The sequence below is a fragment of the Manis pentadactyla genome, chromosome 2, assembly GCF_030020395.1.
Source record: "Manis pentadactyla isolate mManPen7 chromosome 2, mManPen7.hap1, whole genome shotgun sequence".
In the NCBI taxonomy this organism is placed as follows: domain Eukaryota; kingdom Metazoa; phylum Chordata; class Mammalia; order Pholidota; family Manidae; genus Manis; species Manis pentadactyla.
In genome coordinates, this window is record NC_080020.1 from 191,208,037 (window position 1) to 191,228,890 (window position 20,854).

Consider the following 20,854-nt stretch of genomic DNA (forward strand, 5'->3'; position numbering starts at 1 on the left):
TTGTTAGTCTATAGGAAAGCCACAGATTTCTGTGTATTAATTTTGTATCCTGCATTTTTGCTGAGTTCTTATAGTAGTTCTAGTAGTTTTGGAGTGGATTCTTTAGGGTTTTTTATGTACAAAATCATGTTATCTGCAAATAGTGACAGTTTAACTTCTTCTTTACCATCCTGGATTCCTTGTATTTCTTTGTGTTGTCTAATTGCCATGGCTAGGACCAGTACTATGTTGAATAACAGTGGGGAGAGTGGGCATCCCTGTCTTGTTCCCGATCTTAGAGGAAAAACTTTCAGCTTCTCACTGTTAAGTATGATGTTGGCTGTGGGTTTATCATATATGGCCTTTATTATGCTGAGGTCCTTGCCCTCTATACCCATTTTGTTGAGAGTTTTTATCATGAATGGATGTTGAATTTTGTCGAATGCTTTTTCAGCAACTATGGAGATGATCATTTGGTTTTTGTCCTTCTTTTTGTTGATGTGGTGGATGATGTTGATGGATTTTTGAATGTTGTATCATCCTTGCATCCCTGAGATGAATCCCACTTGGTCATGGTGTATGATCCTCTTGATGTATTTATGAATTCGGTTTGCTTATATTTTGTCAAGTATTTTTGCATCTATGTTCATCAGGGATATTGGTCTGTGATTTTCTTTTTTGGTGGGGTCTTTGCCTGGTTTTGGTATTAGGGTGATGTTGGCTTCATAGAATGAGTTTGGGAGTATTCCCTCCTCTTCTATTTTTGGGAAAACTTTAAGGAGAATGGGTATTATGTCTTCTCTGTATGTCTGATAAAATTCCGCGGTAAATCCATCTGGCCCGGGGGTTTTGTTCTTGGGTAGTTTTATGATTACCGCTTCCATTTCATTGCTGGTAATTGGTCTGTTTAGATTTTCTGTTTCTTCCTTGGTCAGTCTTGGAAGGTGGTATTTTTCTAGGAAGTTGTCCATTTCTTCTAGGTTTTCTAGCTTGTTAGCATATAGGTTTTCATAGCATTCTCTAATAATTCTTTGTATTTCTGTGGGATCCGTTGTGATTTTTCCTTTGTCTTTTTTGATTCTGTTGATGTGTGTTGACTCTCTTCTTCTCTTAATAAGTCTGGCTAGAGGCTTATCTATTTTGTTTATTTTCTCAAAGAACCAGTTCTTGGTTTCATTGATTTTTTTTCTATTGTTTTATTCTTCTCAATTTTATTTATTTCTTCTCTGATCTTTATTATGTCCCTCCTTCTGCCGACTTTAGGTCTCATTTGTTCTTCTTTTTCCAATTTCAATAATTGTGACTTTTGACTATTCATTTGGGATTGTTCTTCCTTCTTTAAATATGCCTAGATTGCTATATACTTTCCTCTTAAAACTGCTTTTGCTGCGTCCCACAGAAGTTGGGGCTTTGTGTTGTTGTTGTCATTTGTTTCCATATATTGCTTGATCTCTATTTTAAGTTGGTCGTTGATCCATTGATTATTTAGGAGTATGTTGTTAAGCCTCTATGTTTTTGTGAGCGTTTTTGCTTTCTTTGTACAATTTATTTCTAGTGTATACCTTTGTGGTCTGAGAAGTTGGTGGGTAGAATTTCAGTCTTCTTGAATTTACTGAGGCTCTTTTTGTGTCCTAGTATGTGGTCTATTTTGGAGAATGTTCCATGTGCACTTGAGAAGAATGTGTATCCTGATGCTTTTGGGTGTAGAGTTCTATAGATGTCTATTAGGTCCATCTGTTCTAGTGTGTTGTTCAGTGCCTCTCTATCCTTACTTATTTTCTGTCTGGTGGATCTGTCCTTTGGAGTGAGTGGTGTGTTGAAGTCTCCCAAAATGAATGCATTGCATTCTATTTCCTCCTTTAATTCTGTTAGTGTTTGTTTCACATATGTAGGTGCTCCTGTATTGGGTGCATATATGTTTATAATGGTTATATCCTCTTGTTGGACTGAGCCCTTTATCATTATGTAGTGTCCTTCTTTATCTCTTACGACTTTCTTTGTTTTGAAGTCTGTTTTGTCTGATACTAGTACTGCAACACCTGCTTTTTTCTCCCTGTTGTTTGTATGAAATGTCTTTTTCCATCCCTTGACTTTTACTCTGTGCGTGTCTTTGGGTTTGAGGTGAGTCTCTTGTAAGCAGCATATAAATGGGTCTTGCTTTTTTATCCATTCTATTATTCTGTGTCTTTTGATTGGTGCATTCAGTCCATTTACATTTAGGGTGATTATTGAAAGATATGTACTTATTGCCATTGCAGGCTTTAGATTCGTGGTTACCAAAGGTTCAAGGTTAGCTTCTTCACTATCTTACTGTCTAACTTGACTCGCTTATTGAGCTATTGTAAACACTGTCTGATGATTATTTATTTCTCTCCCTTCTTCTTCCTCCTCCTCCATTCTCTATATGTTAGGTGTGTTATTCTGTGGTCTTTTGTGTTTCCTTTGACTGCTTTTGTGAGTAGTTGATTTTATTTTTTGCCTTAATTAGTATTTGTTTGGTCTGCTTTCTTTGCTGTAATTTTATTTTTTCTGGTGACATCTATTTAGCCTTAGAAGTGCTTCCATCTGGAGCAGTCCCTCTAGAATACACTGTAGAGGTGGTTTGTGGGAGTCAAATTCCCTCAACTTTTGTTTGTCTGGGAATTGTTTAATCCCTCCTTCATATTAAATGATTATTGTGCTGTATACACTATTCTTCATTCAAGCCCCATCTGTTTCATTGCATTAAATATATCATGCCATTGTCTTCTGGCCTGGAAGGTTTCTGTTGAGAAGTCTGATGATAGCCTGAAGGGTTTTCCTTTTTTGGTGACCTTTTTTCTCTTTCTGGCTGCCTTTAATACTCTGTCCTTGTCCTTGATCTTTGCCATTTTAATTATTATGTGTTTTGGTGTTATCCTCTTTGGGTCCCTTCTGTTGGGAGTTTTGTGTGCTTACGTGGTCTGAACGACTATTTCCTCCCCCAGTTTGGGGAAGTTTTCAGTAATTATTTCTTCAAATACACTTTTTTTCCCGTTTTTCTCTCTATTTTTCTTCTGGTACCCCTATAATGCGGATATTGTTCGGTTGGGATTAGTCACACAATTCTCTTAATATTGTTTCATTCCTGGAGATCCTTTTATCTCACTCTGTGTCAGCTTCTCTGCATCCCTATTCTCTGATTTCTGTTCCATTAACAGCCTCTTGCATCTCATCCATTCTGCTTTTAAGTACTTCCAGAGATTGTTTTATTTCTGTATTCTCCCTCCCAACTTTATCCGTTAGCTCTTGCATTTTTCTCTGTAACTCCATCAGCATGGTTATGACCTTTATTTTGAATTATTTTTCAGGAAGATTGGTTAAATATGTCCCCAAGTTCCCTCTCAGGGGATGTCTGGGATATTCTTGTCTGTATCAAATTCTTCTGCCTTTTCATGGTGATAGAGGTAGTCATAGGCAGTTGTCGCGTTTGTCAGCTGGGAGAACATAGTCCCTTCTTGCTTACCTTTCGCCTTCCCTTCCTGTGAGTACAATGACCCCTAGAGTCTTGTGCTGGGCAGCTGTGCGCCGAACGGGCCTCTTTGGCTGTCCTAGGCAGCTGTGGAGGCGGCTCTGCGAGGCTGCTGTGGGCATGGCTGGTCTCAGGCTTCTGCTCCACTGTGGTGGGGCTGTGCCCGACGGGGAACTGGCAGGAGGCTGTTTATCACAGTGAGGGGCCTCAGAGCTGCACTTCTGCCCAGGGATTATGGCACCCAGAATTCTCCAGGATTCCCAGCTCCTGAGCTGAGTGTGCCAGGACGCTTCTGTCCAGCTGTGAGGTTCCTGTCCCTTTAAGACTTTCGAAAAGTACTCCCTTTTCTTTTGTCCCAGGGGCACCGGCTGTGCGGACCCACTCGCAGGTTTTGCTGTTCCGTTCCCCTGGTATCCAGCACACCGCGCACTGTGTGTCTGCACTCCTGGTGTGAATGACTAGGGCTGGGTATTTAGCAGTCCTCGGCTTCCACTCCCTCTCCACTCTGACTCCTCTCCTCCCTCTGGGGAGCTGGGGTGGGGGCCGCGCTCGTGTCCCGCCGGGCCACAGCGTGTATCTTACCCCCTTCGTGAGACACCGAGTTCTCGCAGGTGTAGATGTAGCCTGGCTGTTGTGCTGTATCTTCTGTTCTCTCTTTTAGGAATAGTTGTATTTGTTGTGTTTTGAAAAATATATATGGTTTTGGGAGGAGATTTTGGCTGTTCTACTCATGCCACCATCTTGGCTTCTCCAAAATCAGGTATTTTTACAAAATTTTCCCAGCTGATCTTTCTGCTGCCTCAGTGTTTGGTAAATGATAGGAGAGGGAAGGCAATTTTCTTCAATTTCTTCTTCTTCAATACGTCCTTTACTTGCTTCTTTATAACCAAGTGTCATACTTCCTGCTCTATCAGGTGTACCTTTGCAAAAGCAGCAACTTCCTTTTAAGCCCTGTGTGGTCACTAATAAATATCTATGGCTTTCCTTTTCAGTTTTCCTGGAAGTTCTGTTAGGAGTTTATCATTGTTAGTGTCAGTCAGTGCTTACAGTTCCCCTTCTGCATCTTGGTGCTATGCTTATTACCATGTTCTTTTCCTGAAGCTTCACATCATCCTTGCTGTTGTGGAAACTTCTTCCTTGAAAGGTTCACCATGGTTGTTCTTGGACATTTTAAAAGACATCATGTTTCCTGAAACATGGTTTAAAGCATTGACTGTCAACTCTAACAGGTTCTACACTCCCTTTTATATTTTTTAGTTAACTATTCTAAAATGAAATTCGTAAGTAATATAATCTACCTATACTCATTACCTACACAAAAGTAATATCTTAACCATAATAAAAATAATGGGAAAGAATATGAAATAATATGTATTTCAAACATGCAGGCCTTGTACTGTAAGACAATACAGTATTCAGATTTTGCATCTACTTACAATGAGTAAGCTTGGATTTAAAAGAAGGTTCAAGATGGCTTCACTGCTGAATCTTATTAGATATTTAGTGAGGACCCAATACCCATCCTCCTTAAAGCTTTCCAAAAAGTAGAAGAGGTGCGAATACTTGCAAATTCATTCTATGAGGCTGGAATCACTCTAATACCAAAACCAGGCAAAGATACCACAAAAAAAGAAAATTACAGACCAATGTCCCTGATGAACATAGATGCAAAAATACTGAATAAAATATTAGCAAACCAAATTCAAAAATAAATCCAAAAGATCATCCATTATATTCAAGTAGTATTTATTCCAGGGATGCGAGGACGGTACAACAGTCAAAAATCCATCAACATCATACACCACATAACAAAAAGGAGGACAAAAATCATATCCTCTCCACAGATGCTGAAAAAGCATTCAACAAAATTCAACATCCATTCACGATAAAAACTCTCAAGAAAATGGGTATAGAGGGCAAGTACCTTAACATAAGAAAGGCCATATATGACAAACCCAATGCCAACATCATATTTAACAGCAAACAGCTGTAAGCTTTTCTTTTAAGATTGGGAACAAGACAAGGATGCCCACTCTCCCCACTTTTATTCATCATAGTACTAGAGGTTCTAGCCATGGTAGACAACACAAAGAAATAAAAAGGCATCCAGACTGGTAAGGAAGAAGTTAAAACTGTCACTGTTTTCATATGACATGGTATTTTACATAAAAAACCCTAAAGTATCTACCCCAAAACTAATAGAAATAATAACTCAATTCAGCAAAGTTGCAGGATACAAAATTAATACACAAAAATCTGTGGCATTCCTGTATACCAACGATGAACTATCAGAAAGAGAAATCAGGAAAACAATTCCATTTATGATTGCATCAAAAAGAATAAAATACGTAACCATTAGGAACAAACCTAACTAAGGAGATGAAAGACCTATACCCTGAAAACTACAGGACACTCATGAGAGAAATTAAAGAAGACACCAATAAGCAAAAATACATCCCATGCTCATGGATAAGAAGAATAGTATTGTCAAAATGGTCACCCTGCCTAAAGTAATCTACAGATTCAATGCAATCCCTATCAAAATACCAACAGCATTCTTCAATGAACAAGAGCAAATAGTTCTAAAATTCATATGGAACCACAAAAGATCCCGAATAGGCAAAGTAGAGGAAGATTGAAAACCAATAGGCAATGCTCAAATAAAAGAGTATTGTCAACTTACAATTTTCACAACACAAACTGCCTTTTATGCCATACCAAAAAAGTATGACAATAATATGGAGCATTTTAAGAATGAAATTATTAATGAAATGCTGTCACATCATGTTTTGTGTCTGTGCTAATTACCAATACAGCCACATGATCCTAAGACTATTATAACAGTCTTCAATCTTAGTTACATATTTGCATGCACCAACTACATGTGCACAGGGATATGGTATTGTTAAATCCACTGTCACAATTAGAATTGACATGATTGTGTGATTTTTTTTTCAGGAACAATGAATAAACCTAGGTAAAATTTCAGTGAAACAAGAGTAGAGCATTCATTCAGTTTACATGTTAGTTGTATTCACAGAAGATTCAGTGTCTTATTAAAACTGTGCAAAAAAATACCTATTATTTAAAGCAGTTAACTTTTAGGCACTAAAATTTTTAACCTGTATAACTGCAGGTTATATTATCAGTGGGATGTTATTATGCAGTGGGACATTTGAAAGTCTTGCAACAATTTTTTGTTGTGTCTGGCTGTTCCATGAATTGATAAAAATCTAATGTTCAGATTTGTTTTTACAAATGTTTATTATGAAAACCCAACTCTTTGCTTTCTTTTTTCCTGTTTTTAATTCTGTAAGACCCAGGCTTTCTAGTTTCCAAATCCTTTTTCCAGTGTTCTTTTTCCTGTGTCAGTGCTTTCCACCTATTCGTTTAATGCTTCCTTTCCTTTCCTCAGTGCTCTGAGTTATTTCCTCAAAGGTCTGGTGTGAGTAATTTCTTAGAAGTTTCACATTTTATCTTACATTAATATCTGTATTAGGCTTAGTAAGTAATGTTTTCCTAAGTAAAAATTTCTTCCTTGTACATCTTTTGACTAAATGGTGCTCTAGGAAGATGCAGCACCTTGGTCCACTGGCTTGTAGTTGTGGCACCCAGGGCGTGGGGTACCCCCACTGACGGGCACACATTGGGAAGTATGCCTCTAGTACTGGAGTCTCTGCTTAAGAGTAATAATGTGATGTTCTGAATTGAAGGGATCAGAAAGAGTACATACTGATGATCTGGAACTACTTTTGAGGAGGCTTTTGTACTGTAGGACAAAATTAGAAACTTAATGTCTCTGTAAGAAAAGGAGGAAAAAATGTACTTAAAACATTTTTCAGGACTGTGATTAATTCTTTATTCATTTTCTCTAATTTCCTGTAATCTTTTTTTACTGTTGTCATCAGATATTTACCTCCTTTGGGAAGGAGTTCATGTTACCTTATTTCCATTTAGCTCATACTGTATATATATAAAAACTCAATTTTGAAAATATTTTCAAATTCTATGGTTCTTGGACCTTCTTCATCCCACCTGCGTTGATTTTAAAGTAAGAGGACTCCAATAGTCTTGATTCTTACACAGAAATGTTAAAGAAACCAGTTGGAGAGCCATATTTCAGTGTTTTACTTTCTGTTCCTCAGACCTATTTTCCATGCACTGAATTTTTAAAACATTTAAAAAATTTACTACTGTTCTTAATATTCAACTTCACACAGTAGTATAGCAACTATTTGTAGTCAAGCGATAAAATTATGACTTTTCACAAACATTTTATTTCAGAAAGTCCCTTATGGGTCCTTTAATATGGTATGCTTTTGAAATTGGTATTTTGTTTGGAGTATATTCATCTTAGATGTATTCTGACACATTTTGAAACAGTTTTATCAGCTGACTGCATGTGTTCATACTATTTTTGGAAGACTATTTTTATAATCAAAGGGGAAAGGTTACTGCATTTGTTAAATGTCTATTCAAGTCTTAAACTCAAGTGCCCTATGTGTTTGTCTTTATTGAAATCACTGCTTGGATGATTTTAAAAGCTGATTCTATTGTTTGGAGCAAGGATTATTAAACTTCTTTCCATTCCCCTTTTTCCTTCTTCCTCTTTCTCCCTCCTCCTCTCCTACCCTGTCTGTCTGCTCTTCCTCTCTCCCTTCTTCCTTTTGTCTTTCTGTCTTTTTAGAGGCAGAAGACTCTTTCATTCTCATGTTTCTATTTTCTACTGGAGAGACAATTTGTAGTTTTTTTTAATAGAAAAATCAGAACTGGAAAGGAGCTAGGTAGTTGTAAACTTGATAATAGCAACATAAGAACTGCTCATTGTTTACTTCATAAAACTGGGTTTGAACCTTTTGGGCATGGTTGTATTTCCTTAAACAATGTCTCACACAATTAAAAGGAGTAGCATATTGCAAATAACGAATGGAGGCAGCACACTTATGAAGGGTATTGCTACTAACAAAATGTGGGGAATTATGTATAGATCAGCTTTTAAAAATGGATATAAACAATTCATATTTGAATTCCTATGTTTATAAATTTGTTTATTTAGTCTCAATGCTATCAATTTTAGTTGTGGGTTGTTCGGTGTTAACAGGTTTACATATTTGCATCCTAAGTAGTTTGGGCCTAGATAACGCGTTAATTTTTTTTTAATTTTGAGTATCTATTTTTGTTAGGGAATCATATTATTAAACTCTTTAATTTTTCATATTAATCAGCCCTTGGAGAAGTTTGGTATTTCCCTTCTCTGGTACTTGTTCTTGATGGCATTTGTTTCTCTATTGATCTGTTAAAGGACCAGAACCATTTGAATTGGTATTCTTATCCTTAAGATACAGTTATATCCTTTGTTCCCTCTTCAACACAAGGAAGATCTAACAAAGGACCAGGACTGTTTGAATAGGGACTCTTATCCTTAAGATACAGTTAAATCCATTGTTTCCTCTTCAACATGTGAAAAGACATTTTCTTAACCTCTGCTGTGGGTGGGTTTCCTGATACATGTGGCCAAATTTCCAGGCTTAATCTACTACCAGAAGCCCGGGGAATGATCTCTGGCTACAGAATTTAATATGCTAATGAAATGATGAAAGTAATTTCTCTGAAGACCTGTTGAAATTTAAAATAGTTTATTTTATTAACAAACATGATTATTAATAAGGTATTTGCAATGATTTTTAACGTGGTGTTTGAGGAACGTTCTATTGGCTTTTTAAAAAATTCTACTTTTACTTTTATTGGAAATTAGAGAATACATGGTTGAAATTTGTTAATGAGTTTGATAGTGTTTCTCCCAAAAGTTATCTCTTTGCTACAATGATGTTTATTTAGAAACTGCTGTCTTTAAAGCAATTAAAAAAAAAATAGTTCACATTGATCAGACTTATCATCATTTATAATAATTATACATTACCTTTTTATATGAGTTGTCAAGATTATTACAATTTCTTGACACTTCTCATAGAGACATACTTTTTTTTAAGTAATGAAAAATGAATGCTAATGATACGTGAATGATGAAGATGTTATACTTTATTTATACCTTTTCTGTGGTAAAATTATCTTGACCCTAATTTTGTATGAAATGGCTATGAAAAATGACTACTTGCCTATTTAACTAAGCAATATTAGATTTTGAAAGGTCAGATATGTAACAGATAGTGTTTGGCTAACTGGCGAATTTGTTTAGGTATAGAGAAAACAGGTAAAACTGAGTTCTCTTAGATGAAGTGTTAAATACATTCTTAAGGGAAAAACTCCTGTACAAGCAATTATCATTAGATTATAAGGAGGTTAAGGCAGAGGTATGTAGAACATGCCAGTGTTACAGTTTCCCAATTCCTTTATGAAGAAACAACTATGATTGTTTGGAAGTCACATTTTATTTCAAGAAATGCCAAGTGAAACTGAAAGAACTTCTGGCTATGGGCAGTCCACACTACTCTCATGTTGAATATTTCATTTCCTGTACTTTTCTCTGGTTTAGAGGTGAACATTGTCCTGATAGGTAAGACCAAGGCAGTAGGAGGGACAGACCTTCAGGTTTATAGAAGTGTTTTATCTCAATGACTGGATTACTGGAGACTATAGTTTTTGGCTTTTCTTGGGTTTCTCTGCTACATATTTGGCATTTGGTGTTTTAAATGTCATCATAAGGAACCATAAAGAATGTCATCATAAGGAAATTGTGGCCCAGAAAGGAAAATTCACAGTCATTTGTTGAAGCTGGAATAAGAGCTCAAGAACTGGGACAAGAACTTACATTCTGCCCTAATAAATAGTGTTACAATTGGGGGAGGAATTTCTTAATTTTGATGTGATTTCCTAAATGATAAATCATTAGTCACTCCGAGGCAGTAGAATAAATGTAAAAACAAAATGTGCACAGAATTTTAGTTCTTAAGGAGATTGAAAATGTGTTTTGGCTGAATATGATATGGTAATTATAATTAACATTTATTGTTCATGATTCTGGGCCAGATAATTGCTTTGTTTACATTATCTAATTTGATTTGTGTAACATCCTTATTAGAGGTGGGTATTACTGCTCTTAATACAGATGGAAAAGCTGAAGCTATAATATTATTGCACTACTAGTAAATAGCAAAGCTGGTATTCAAATTCAGATCTCTTTGACTTTAAGCCCTAGCTGTGAACCATTGCATAATATACAATGACTTTCTTTTCAATTTAACATTTCTAAGAGGAAATAGGGTATGAGAAAATCCATCCAAAGTTTAGTTTCTTTATAGATCCCTTTTGATATTTTTGAAGTGTTTTGAATTGTTAGTATTTACAAATACTGTATTATTACAAATTTCAGGCATTTGAAAAGTATGTAGATATTTTTTTCTCCCTCTAAAAATTAGTGAAATACATCTACTAGCATCTAGCCTTAACCTTTTATTTTATTTTTAAACAGAAACATTGTTCCTTTCATCTTGAGAGATTACAAGAATCACAAAAGGTCACTATACAGATATCACAGGTTAGAGAGATTGTACCCTTTTCTGGATAAACAGTATAAATCCAGTGGCACAAGCCTTATATATAAGAAGGGGTTGAAATTGACTTTATTTAGATGAACTAAATCACATTCCCACATATCCTAGTCCTCTAATGAGTGGAAGACAGCTATTTCAAGTATTATAATTAACCTCCAGTTCTTCAGAAGAGTGAAGGGAACTGGAGAAAACATTGTATCTATGCAGCCTTTTATGACTTGCTTTCTAGAATCATTTTTTATATTATATGAAAGTAGGTTCTTAGAAAAGAAAACTTATCAGTGAAAATAGCAGGTTTTCAGGGTTATGCTCTCAGATGAGTTGTCATAGAAACAGTAAAATAAATGTAAAGTTAACTTGAATACAAACTTTAGGAACTGATAGAATTGTAGATCTACTTATTTATTTGGACAGAAAGTTAACCATTTTAGAGTTACAGTTTTACACTCGGCATTTAAGTTGATTATTTAGTTGGGAACGAGATGGTTCTTTAAACCTTGCCTATTCTGTAATTTGTTTCTAAATGAGGTTCTAAAGTCCAAACTAAAAGAAGATCCAAAGATCTGAGCTCTTTGTTGCCCTGACAGCAAATGTTTGAGCATTGTAAATAAATTGTGTGTGCATACATGTGTGTGTGCACACGCATGTGTATAAACACATAGCCTTGTTATAATCACTTTAGAAATGCCCAGAAGTAAAAAATCATAGTTGTGGTCATCAGGAAGTTTTAAATATAGCTGGAGAGAGGTTTGCCCTTTTTTTTTTTATCAGGCAAACTGAGATATTCTCTAAACTCAATTCTGTGTTTCTGATTTGCTTAGATTTTTTTGTAAGAAAAGGTAGAATCTCTCTCTAATAATCAGAGAAAATGCTCTGTGATGGTTCTCTGGCCATATAATCATTTTTTTTTATTTTAGAAAAATGGTTTCCTTTTCACTTACTGTTTTTCTCAGTGGTTTTGAAATTAAAGGGTTCTTACTGCTTCAAGTAATGAAATTACAGTTTTCTCTCTTGGTTATATATAATACATCGATTATTTGTGCTGAGTTTGGTTTGTGTTATTACTTGGAATTTCTTGGCAGATTAGTCCTTAAGCTTTCAGAGAAGTTGGATAGACTTCTGGACTTAAGAATTTCAAGAAGCTTAGTAAGAAAAGTGTCATGTGGAAGCACTGCCTGAAAGTTACCCCTTTCCCTCATAATTTTTTTCCTTGAGATTTGGGGACTTGTTTTATTTTTACTTACACACATAACACTGTATGTAAGTAGTCACCCATCTATTTAAAAATTATAGTTCAAAATTATTTAATGCCCCTTTGTTTTGTTGATTGCATTTAACTTCTTGTGCCTGTGGTCTTATTAGTTTAAATATTCTGTTTTGATCATGTATGTTTAAACCAGTACACATTGGCTGCTTCTTTAAAACAGAAATGTTTATTATAAATTCATATACAAACATGTATGTCGTTTTCCTGTATTCACTTGAGCCACCTGCAAGTTGGAATTTAAGTCATAGTTTTTAATGTTACTTAACTAACTTTTTAAGTAGCTGTTCAAAAGTGTGACTGTTGCCTTTTTTTTTTTTTGATAACTGGCTGGCAATAAAGTGCCTTGGAGAGTTAAAGGACTCTTATCAGCTGGTTACAGAAAACTAGTTTCTGGCAGTTGCTGATAGAAGTGTGCCAGATTTTGTCAGCTGTTTGTGGTTTGGAGTAAAAGCACTTTAATAAAAATAAAAATTTAGTATTTGAAATTTTAAGCCACTGAGCATACTCTCTGATGTGTTGATATATATGGTCATTACTGCCTACTTTGTAAAGATTGAAAATGATTTGTCCTTTTCCTAGTTTTCTTCCTTTAGTTCACAGCAGAGAATGAGCAAAGTGAGGGCAAAGGAAAGACTAATTTAGGTTGTTTAGGTAGTTGATCCTCAGAAGTTCTATCTGTACAAAAGAGAAGGATTAGTTACTGCATGTATACAGATTATCTCTAACTATGAACATACTTAAAGATAGTTATTAATTGAATTAGATATGTGTTTAAAATATGCCAACCTAATTCATCAAATGGCTTTTCCCCTCCAGTTCTGTAGAAAATGTTCTCAAAACACTCGTGAAAAGCTGCCGACCGTAAGTAGCTTCTCAATTTATAAAGCTTCTTCTTGTTTCTGTGGGCTTTCCCCACTCTTTAGTATGCTTTGAAGAGGGAATTAAAGGTATAAGTATTTTCTGATATTGTGATTTTAGTTACTGGGTAAACATAACATTTCCAACTATTGAACTGAATTTTTCAGATTTAATTTATAAATTTAGGCATTTTTAAGTGGTGTGGGTGTCAGTCACCCATTATATAGTAAGAATGCCATTATTTACTTGTAATCATCTTTATTTCTGAAAGGTTTTCCTTGAGATCAAAAATATTTCCCAAAATGAGCATTATAGGTATTATTGCATTAAAAATGAGTAATAAGGAGTCCATACATTTTTTTCTAGTATGTTCGCTCTCAGTAGGCTATTTGACTTTAAATACCTGTGTATTCTGATATTTAAAGATGAATATGGATAGACTTTAGTCTTTCTTAATTAAGGTCCATTTCTGTGGACTTGAACTATTTTCTCATTTTTGTTTATCAGGCTGTTCTAAGACTACTTACTCTACTATAGATGCAGTGAATTCTTTTGAGCAGATATCCCTATATCACATTCTTGTAATGTGAACTGAAGTTATTTTATATATCAGGTATTTGTTGTTGAGATACTAAATTACTCAGTCTTGGGCAAATGTATTTTCAGGATATAAAAGGTCTCCCTTTTAAGAGACTTAAGATCTAACCTAAGTTATAAGCCACCAATAACAGTGTCATTTTGTGCTAGGCAGTTACCCTCATGGCCTATTTCCTCAGGAAACTTGATCATCACTGAGGTACTTACTGGTTTTTCGATTCTTAGGTAATTGACAGGACTACTAAGCCTTTAGTTTGGAGTACTAGGCAAACAGTTGATTCTGAAAAATTAGGAAGGGGAATTGATGTATGAGATCTCTCAAGGCAGAATATATTCTGCCTTTTTAAAAAAATTCTAACCTGCTGTAAAACAAAATGTTTGATGAACTCAACAGAAGTATTAGTAGAAATGTAATTGTATTTTTCAGGCAAAGGGATGAACTGTGGCTCTAGTTAATACAGAGGTATAAAAATACAATAGGATTAATATGATGTGTAGACAAAACCTACAAGTGTATTTGAAAGGGTTTCCTAACTTCTTCAGCCATACCCAAAACAGAATTTCTTATATGTTTTGTTATTTTAAGCCCCTTTATGGATATTTGGTAATTATATGTAGGTCCTCTTTATCTATTTACTTTTGTGTGTGTGTGTATGCGTACTTCAGATACTAATTTTGTAAATCTTCTCTATCCCAGGATGCTCCTGCCCATTTTGTAGAATTAATGAAAAGTTAGAGCCTGAAGGACCATATCATCTAGTCCCATCTTCTGTTGTAAACAGGAGAGCTCTGTGGTCCAGGGAGGGCAAGTGGTTTGTCCAAAGGTGCCTAGAGATTTCTGGGCTGATGTTCTTTCTCACTTTAGTGATTATCCATTTCTATATAGAGTGGATTCTCAATAATAATACTTTTTTCTATTGCTAATACATAACACACAAGAAAAAATACAACCACCATGTTTAAGATTGTAGATGATTTGAGTGATTTTGTATTTTATGAGTTTCATCAACTTTACAGCATTTTTCTAAGTCCCACAGAAGAAAATTTACCTTATCCTGAGTGTGATGGTATTTAGAGTTATAAAAATGTGCTTCTTGTAGGCTGACTTAACATTTGTAGTGTTTGATATATCTTAGGAAATCCATTCCCTTCTTCCCTTTTTTCTGTCAGTCATATATTAATGTTGTAGAGCTTTTATGATCAGATACATGGAAGCCTTCTTCTTTATTAGATATTTTCCGGTAGATGCCACAGCTGAGATGCTAGAAGAATGGAGGCCTTTGATGTGCCCTTTTGATGTAACAATGCAAAAGTCCATCACTTATTTTGAAATATTTCTTCCTACCTCCCTTCCTCCAGAACTTCATCATAAAGGTTTTAAGTAAGTACATATATTTCTTGTTAAAGTCTAGAATAAAGCAGGAAATACAGATATATAGGCAAACTAGCAAAGCGATAAAAAGTAAAAAAAAAAAGAAGTTAAACATAAGATTGTATTGTAAATAAAGAGAAAATAATGCTTGTTTGTCTCTTAAGCCAAATAAGATAGGGACTTTAATTAAATCAAGAGAAAAAGAATAATAAATGCAAAAAGGAATGGGAAATATCAACAAACAGGCAGTGATAGAAATGTTTAATTGCACAGTTCAGGGAAATGAAATGTATTTGTTTTTTTTTTAAATAAAACTTGGCTTTAATCCTCATCAGGTATAGTTCTCCTAGGGTCTTATAAATATATATTTTTAACTTGTTTTAGTCTTTTTACCATTTTTAAGAACTGTTTTTTCCTAGATGTCTGTAAGTATATAGTAAACCCTAGAATGATAAATATTTAGATTGTACTTCAATGAAAAAAGAAAAAGGCATGACAAAAACACGGAAAGATAGTAGTAATTGTCACTGTGTTGTGGGTTCATGCTTAGGTTTCCCCCACCTTTACCCATGCTTTTAATAGTGAGATGTCAAATCAAGTTTCATATGAAACTGTATATTTATGAAATTTTAATTCAAAAATTCTAAAAACTTTTAATTTCTTGGACATTTGCCAAGATTGGTTAATAATACGCAAACATTTTCTTGTCCCTGTATTCTCTTCTATTTCTTTGAGATAGTTTCCCTGCTATAATTTCATTGCACCTAACACTTAGTGGCTCATTTCTTTTGTGAAACATTTACTGTAGTGCTAATTAATACATACTTACTAATTGGCCTGCTAAAGAAAAGAAAGTAAGGGAGAGTTGCAAAAACAGATAGTAATAGGAACTCATTAAAGGAGAAAACAGGGAGAGGAAGGAGAAACTTGTAAATAGTGTTAGAAGAGAGTGGACAGTAATTATGTAACAATGAAGTAAAAATTTGATGAAATTACTTTTTAGTATAAATACATAGGAAGGGACTATTCAGACAAAAAGAGTCCTTTGTTCCATTAAGTTTGTAACTTTCAGTATTATTTTTTCTAAGTTTATTTAGTTAATCAGTAAGAATAATAGATTAAAAAAATACAAAGGATACCTGGCTTTGAACCACTCTTCTATAAATCACTTGCTATTCATAACAACATTTTTCTTCTTCAGACTTTGGTTCGATGAATTAGTTGGCCTTTGGGTTTCAGTGCAAAATCTCCCACAGTGGGAGGGGGTGAGTATCCCATTTTTCCTCCTATACATCTTAGTTTAGAAATAACTATATATGATCATTTGATTAGGGAACTTCAGTTCCTTAGCATTGACTATTAGCAGTGTTGTACTCAGTTTTTAAAATTTTTATTTGCTGTATTCTAACAGAAATAGACATTATTTTGGTTTTATCAATATATCTAGAAATGTAGATATGTATTGTGAAATGCATGAAATGTTAAGTCCCTGTTGTTTGCCCTTACTAGCATGAACACAGTGGATATTTTCTACATGCTTCTTGGATTAAAATTTCAGTTTCTGTTTGCGTTTTAGGTGATGCTTTGTCATTTGCCCTTTTATAAGCCCTTCACCTGCAATTGATTTTAAATGGGTGACAGAATCAGAACTGAAGTTTTTGGAGTTTTTAAAAGTCTGAGTCATAAACCATGTATTAAGTTGTTCTAATAATGATTGCTAAAAACAAAACAAACACATCAATACAGGGTGTGACTGACACTTGAACAACAACAAATGTATTAACTGTTTTTCTTTTTTTGTTTACTTTCAGCAACTAGTAAATCTCTTTGCTCGATTGGCTACAGATAATATAGGATACATAGATTGGGATCCATATGTACCAAAGGTAATTAAAAGCATTTGAACATATACAATAGCACTGACATCACCTTTGTGTTTTTAAGGGAAAGTGTGTTTTGTATTCCTAGCACCACATAAAATATTCTTTGACCATTAGTAAAAACATAATTCAAAGAGATGCATCATTTATTTTTAAAAAGTACTTGGATTGTATCAAGGTATTATAAATGTGTGATTTTTGTCTTATCTGTGCAGGTCATGAACTGTAACTTTCAGAGGGGGTAATTTAGAAGGTACTATGTGCATTATTCAAGGTGTTGTTCATTCATACCTTCAACAAATTTTGTTTATTGTATTTGATTTCTATTCAGGAGAGTTCTCATTTTTAAGATCACATTATATATTTTCCTAGAGTAAATAAAGCTAGACTGTCTCTAGGCATGATGTTCTTAACAATGCATTTCAGTCATGCTTCACCTGCAGTAGAATCACCGGTGGAGCTTTAGGAGGGCTGATGTGGACATCTAGTTACTCTGATGCACACAGTGATAGTAGGGCAGCTAGAGAGCAGCAGAGGGCAAATGCTCTCTCAGCCTTTGTGCTGTCTTCCTCACTTGCTGGTCAATAGAAGCTAAGGAAGGTAAATTTTCCCCACTTTGGGACCCCTTATCTGTAAATAAGTAATATGCAAATTAGGGGAGAAATCAACTCATCATTAAAATTTTGAGAGGGAAAGTAACCTGCTGGAGGATATTTGTACTTTGTGCATCCCTGGCATGGAATGAATGCATAGGAAAAATAATTTGATATGCATTTAGACAGAAAGGAGTCAAAATATTTATTGTTTCTTGTTTAAGTGCATGTTTAAGCCACATTTTGCCTTTTTCTATTTATATCTCATTTGTCTGTTTTGGGTGTTTGGATATAGCAGCTTCATAGCCACATGCCTGTGACCTCAAAGTGTCATAAACGAAAGTACAGATGTTTATATAATTTTTTAAAGAATAAAGCAGATTAAACAGTATAATTATGCTGAAAAATTGATCAAATGAGAATACATCCAATAATACTAATATATAACAGTTGAGTTATTTAAGGAGAGAGTTATTTGATACCTGTAAATATTTATTCTCAATTCTTTTTTTCTTTTTAAAGATATTTACAAGAATTCTGAGAAGCTTGAATCTCCCAGTGGGAAGCAGTCAAGTGTTAGTTCCAAGATTTTTAACAAATGCTTATGATATAGGACATGCTGTAATATGGATCACTGCCATGATGGTTTGTAATACATTTCATTTGTTTTATATAGCTTATCTAAATTTTGTGTTAATACAAAAATCCTGTATAATCACATAAATCTGTATTACTGGTTTATTTGTTCACTTGGTTTTTGGGTATTCTCTGACCTAGTAAGTTTATGATTATCAGACCCAGAATATAGTCATAATGTACCACTTAGAAAACTTACTAATCAGTGGATCTTAAAAATAGAGTGAAAAGTTTAGTTTTGAGAGATTCAGAATGTCTGTAATAGTTCTATGGAGAAAGAACTAGACTCATAGATAAAAGGATCTTCCCAAGGTCAAACTGATAATGATAAAAGCAGGACTAGAGCTCAGGTTTCTGCATATGCTCAAAATTAATGCATTCATTGTCAGTGTTCACATCAAACATTACACTGAACACAAAGCTTATTAACAAAGTAATTTTAGTAAAGGGAGAAGTATTTTACTGACATGTTGAAGGAAAGTAAAAATAAATCCACATGCTTGGATTTCAATGTCATCTTCCAAATAAAAGTATTAGAACAACTTTATAATTTTCTGGATTGTCACACATAATACTTGTGCAGTTCTCTCCTTGACTTACTGTGTTTGATAATTTCTCCCAGAATATTCTATTTGTTTGGTTGTTTCTGTGGAAAAGGAAGAATATGGTTGTGAAAAGTTTAGCTCTCAAGTTTCATTGTAAGATAAAAAGGAGAAAAAAAAAGTTCAAGCTCTCCGTTTTTGCTATTTCATTATAAAGCAAAGGGAAAATTCCATTTCCCTAAAATATTTCTTTGTAATGTCCACCAAGAGCAAAAACATTTGGATAAGCAGGGAGTTGGAACTCATTTTTTAGGAGCCACTGTATTAGATAGTGATTACTATCAGCCTTATTTTAGTTAATGTTGCTGTTCTTTGTCACACAGTTGTTCCCACTGGCAGCTTCATTTTGTGTTACATGTGAATATTGAATATAATGTTAAAATCAGAAGTGCTAATTATGTTGGAATTTTGATAATTTTTGTTGGTATTTTACTGTGGAATTATTATGGCCTCTCAGTAGTTGCCCTGTTCTAGACTGGGAAACATGAATGTGGATGTTATTTTCGTAGGAAGACTCATAACTGGACGTTCTACCTTAGGTCTGTGCTGTTTCTTGAAAGATCATTATCTTGAGACGTACAGGAGGTTTCAGAGCTAACCTGTACTCTAACCCCAAGGGTTATTCAACTTGATCGGATAAATGTTAAGTGTTTTCTTCATTTTTTTCCCCCCAGGTTCTGTTGTTTGGTTGATTGTTTTGCATGTTTGTTTTGATAATAAATTTAAAATATATGTATTTTTTTCTTTTGAGTCAACATAGTTAAATAAAACAGGCTTAGTCATTTAAAACATTTAGAAGTAATAATAAAATACTTGAATACATTTATGGAAATCTCACCTTCATTTCCCACACTGAGAAATTCACTTCTTGAGTCATTTAAGGAATGCCTTTAATGCCTGATATTACCACTCTTGGTATTTTAAAATGATAATCTTAGTGACAAAAGTTATTTGACTGCAGAAGAGTAAAAAATGATTATCAAAGATGTCTTTTCAGTTTTCTGATTTGGTATCAGTAAGCTACCCTTTAGTAGAAAGTTTTGAACTTATTTATTTGAAGTTTATCAGATAATTGTTTTTGACTCAATCTTTGGAGGTAGAATTGATTTTCATCAGGATGAATATGAACCATACAGAAATTTATATGTAGGCTTAGACCTGTTAACCCCTTCAATTTTAAAAGGTAACATGGGTACTGATATTTTTACTCTCATCTGAATAGGGCGGACCAAGTAAGCTAGTGCAAAAACACTTGGCTGGTTTGTTTAACAGCATCACATCTTTTTACCATCCTTCAAATAATGGGCGCTGGCTGGTAAGTATGTTCGTTTTTCATTCTGGCATTTGGAGATTTTTAATAGATGGTCACAACTGATTGTAATACATTTAGTTGTGTAATCTATAATACATTTTCTGTCCTTCATATACACTTTGGCTATGTGTAAGTGATTAGGTTCAAATTAAGTTACTGTATTCACACAACATATAGAAATGAATTATAGTGTAGGGAGGTCACAGGGAAGGCAGTATGTCACAGAGAAGACAAGTATCATCAACAGCATCTTACTACACTGAATAGGACATCTATGTAGATCTATAGCATCTTACTATACTGATGGACGGTGACTGTAATGGGGTGGGAGGAGAGATTTGATAATAATATGTATGGGTGAATGTTCAAACCACAGTGTTGCTCATGTGAAACCTTTATAAGATTGATATCAGCAATACCTTAATTAAAAAAATGAAAGTAAGATAACAGTGGTGTGGGAACTGGTAACAAAATGCCACAAAACATGGAATCTTTTCAGTTTTATTGTGTCAGATTTTTTTTTTTTTTAATTTAAGCCTTGTTAAAGTGGCTTTTCACATAGTGGAAGATTTGTATGGTGCTAGAAATTACAAATGACATTTGGAAAACATTTTTATTATCAATGATTGTATTCTATCTTATTATGCTGTGCAGGCCTTTGTAATAAGATTCTAAAAGCTGTTGTTTTAAAAATCTCTACTTCGGAGGGCAGAGAGGGACCATGAATATCTCTGTGGAAAATAGAACTTACCCAGGA

At 34.4% G+C, this 20,854-nt stretch overlaps 1 protein-coding gene across 5 annotated transcripts in view; it reads left to right on the forward strand.

Annotated features, from left to right (window-relative positions):
* The window catches only part of PSME4 (proteasome activator subunit 4), a 106,065-nt gene that overhangs the window by 20,746 nt on the left and 64,465 nt on the right, over nt 1-20,854 (forward strand). For all 5 annotated transcript variants that reach the window (XM_057497210.1, XM_057497211.1, XM_036925935.2 and 2 more), the window contains exons 4-9: nt 13,064-13,108; nt 14,934-15,083; nt 16,276-16,339; nt 16,886-16,960; nt 18,070-18,192; nt 20,008-20,100. In XM_057497210.1, coding sequence (XP_057353193.1) covers nt 13,064-13,108; nt 14,934-15,083; nt 16,276-16,339; nt 16,886-16,960; nt 18,070-18,192; nt 20,008-20,100 — 550 coding nt within the window. The remainder of the gene's footprint in view (nt 1-13,063; nt 13,109-14,933; nt 15,084-16,275; nt 16,340-16,885; nt 16,961-18,069; nt 18,193-20,007; nt 20,101-20,854) is intronic.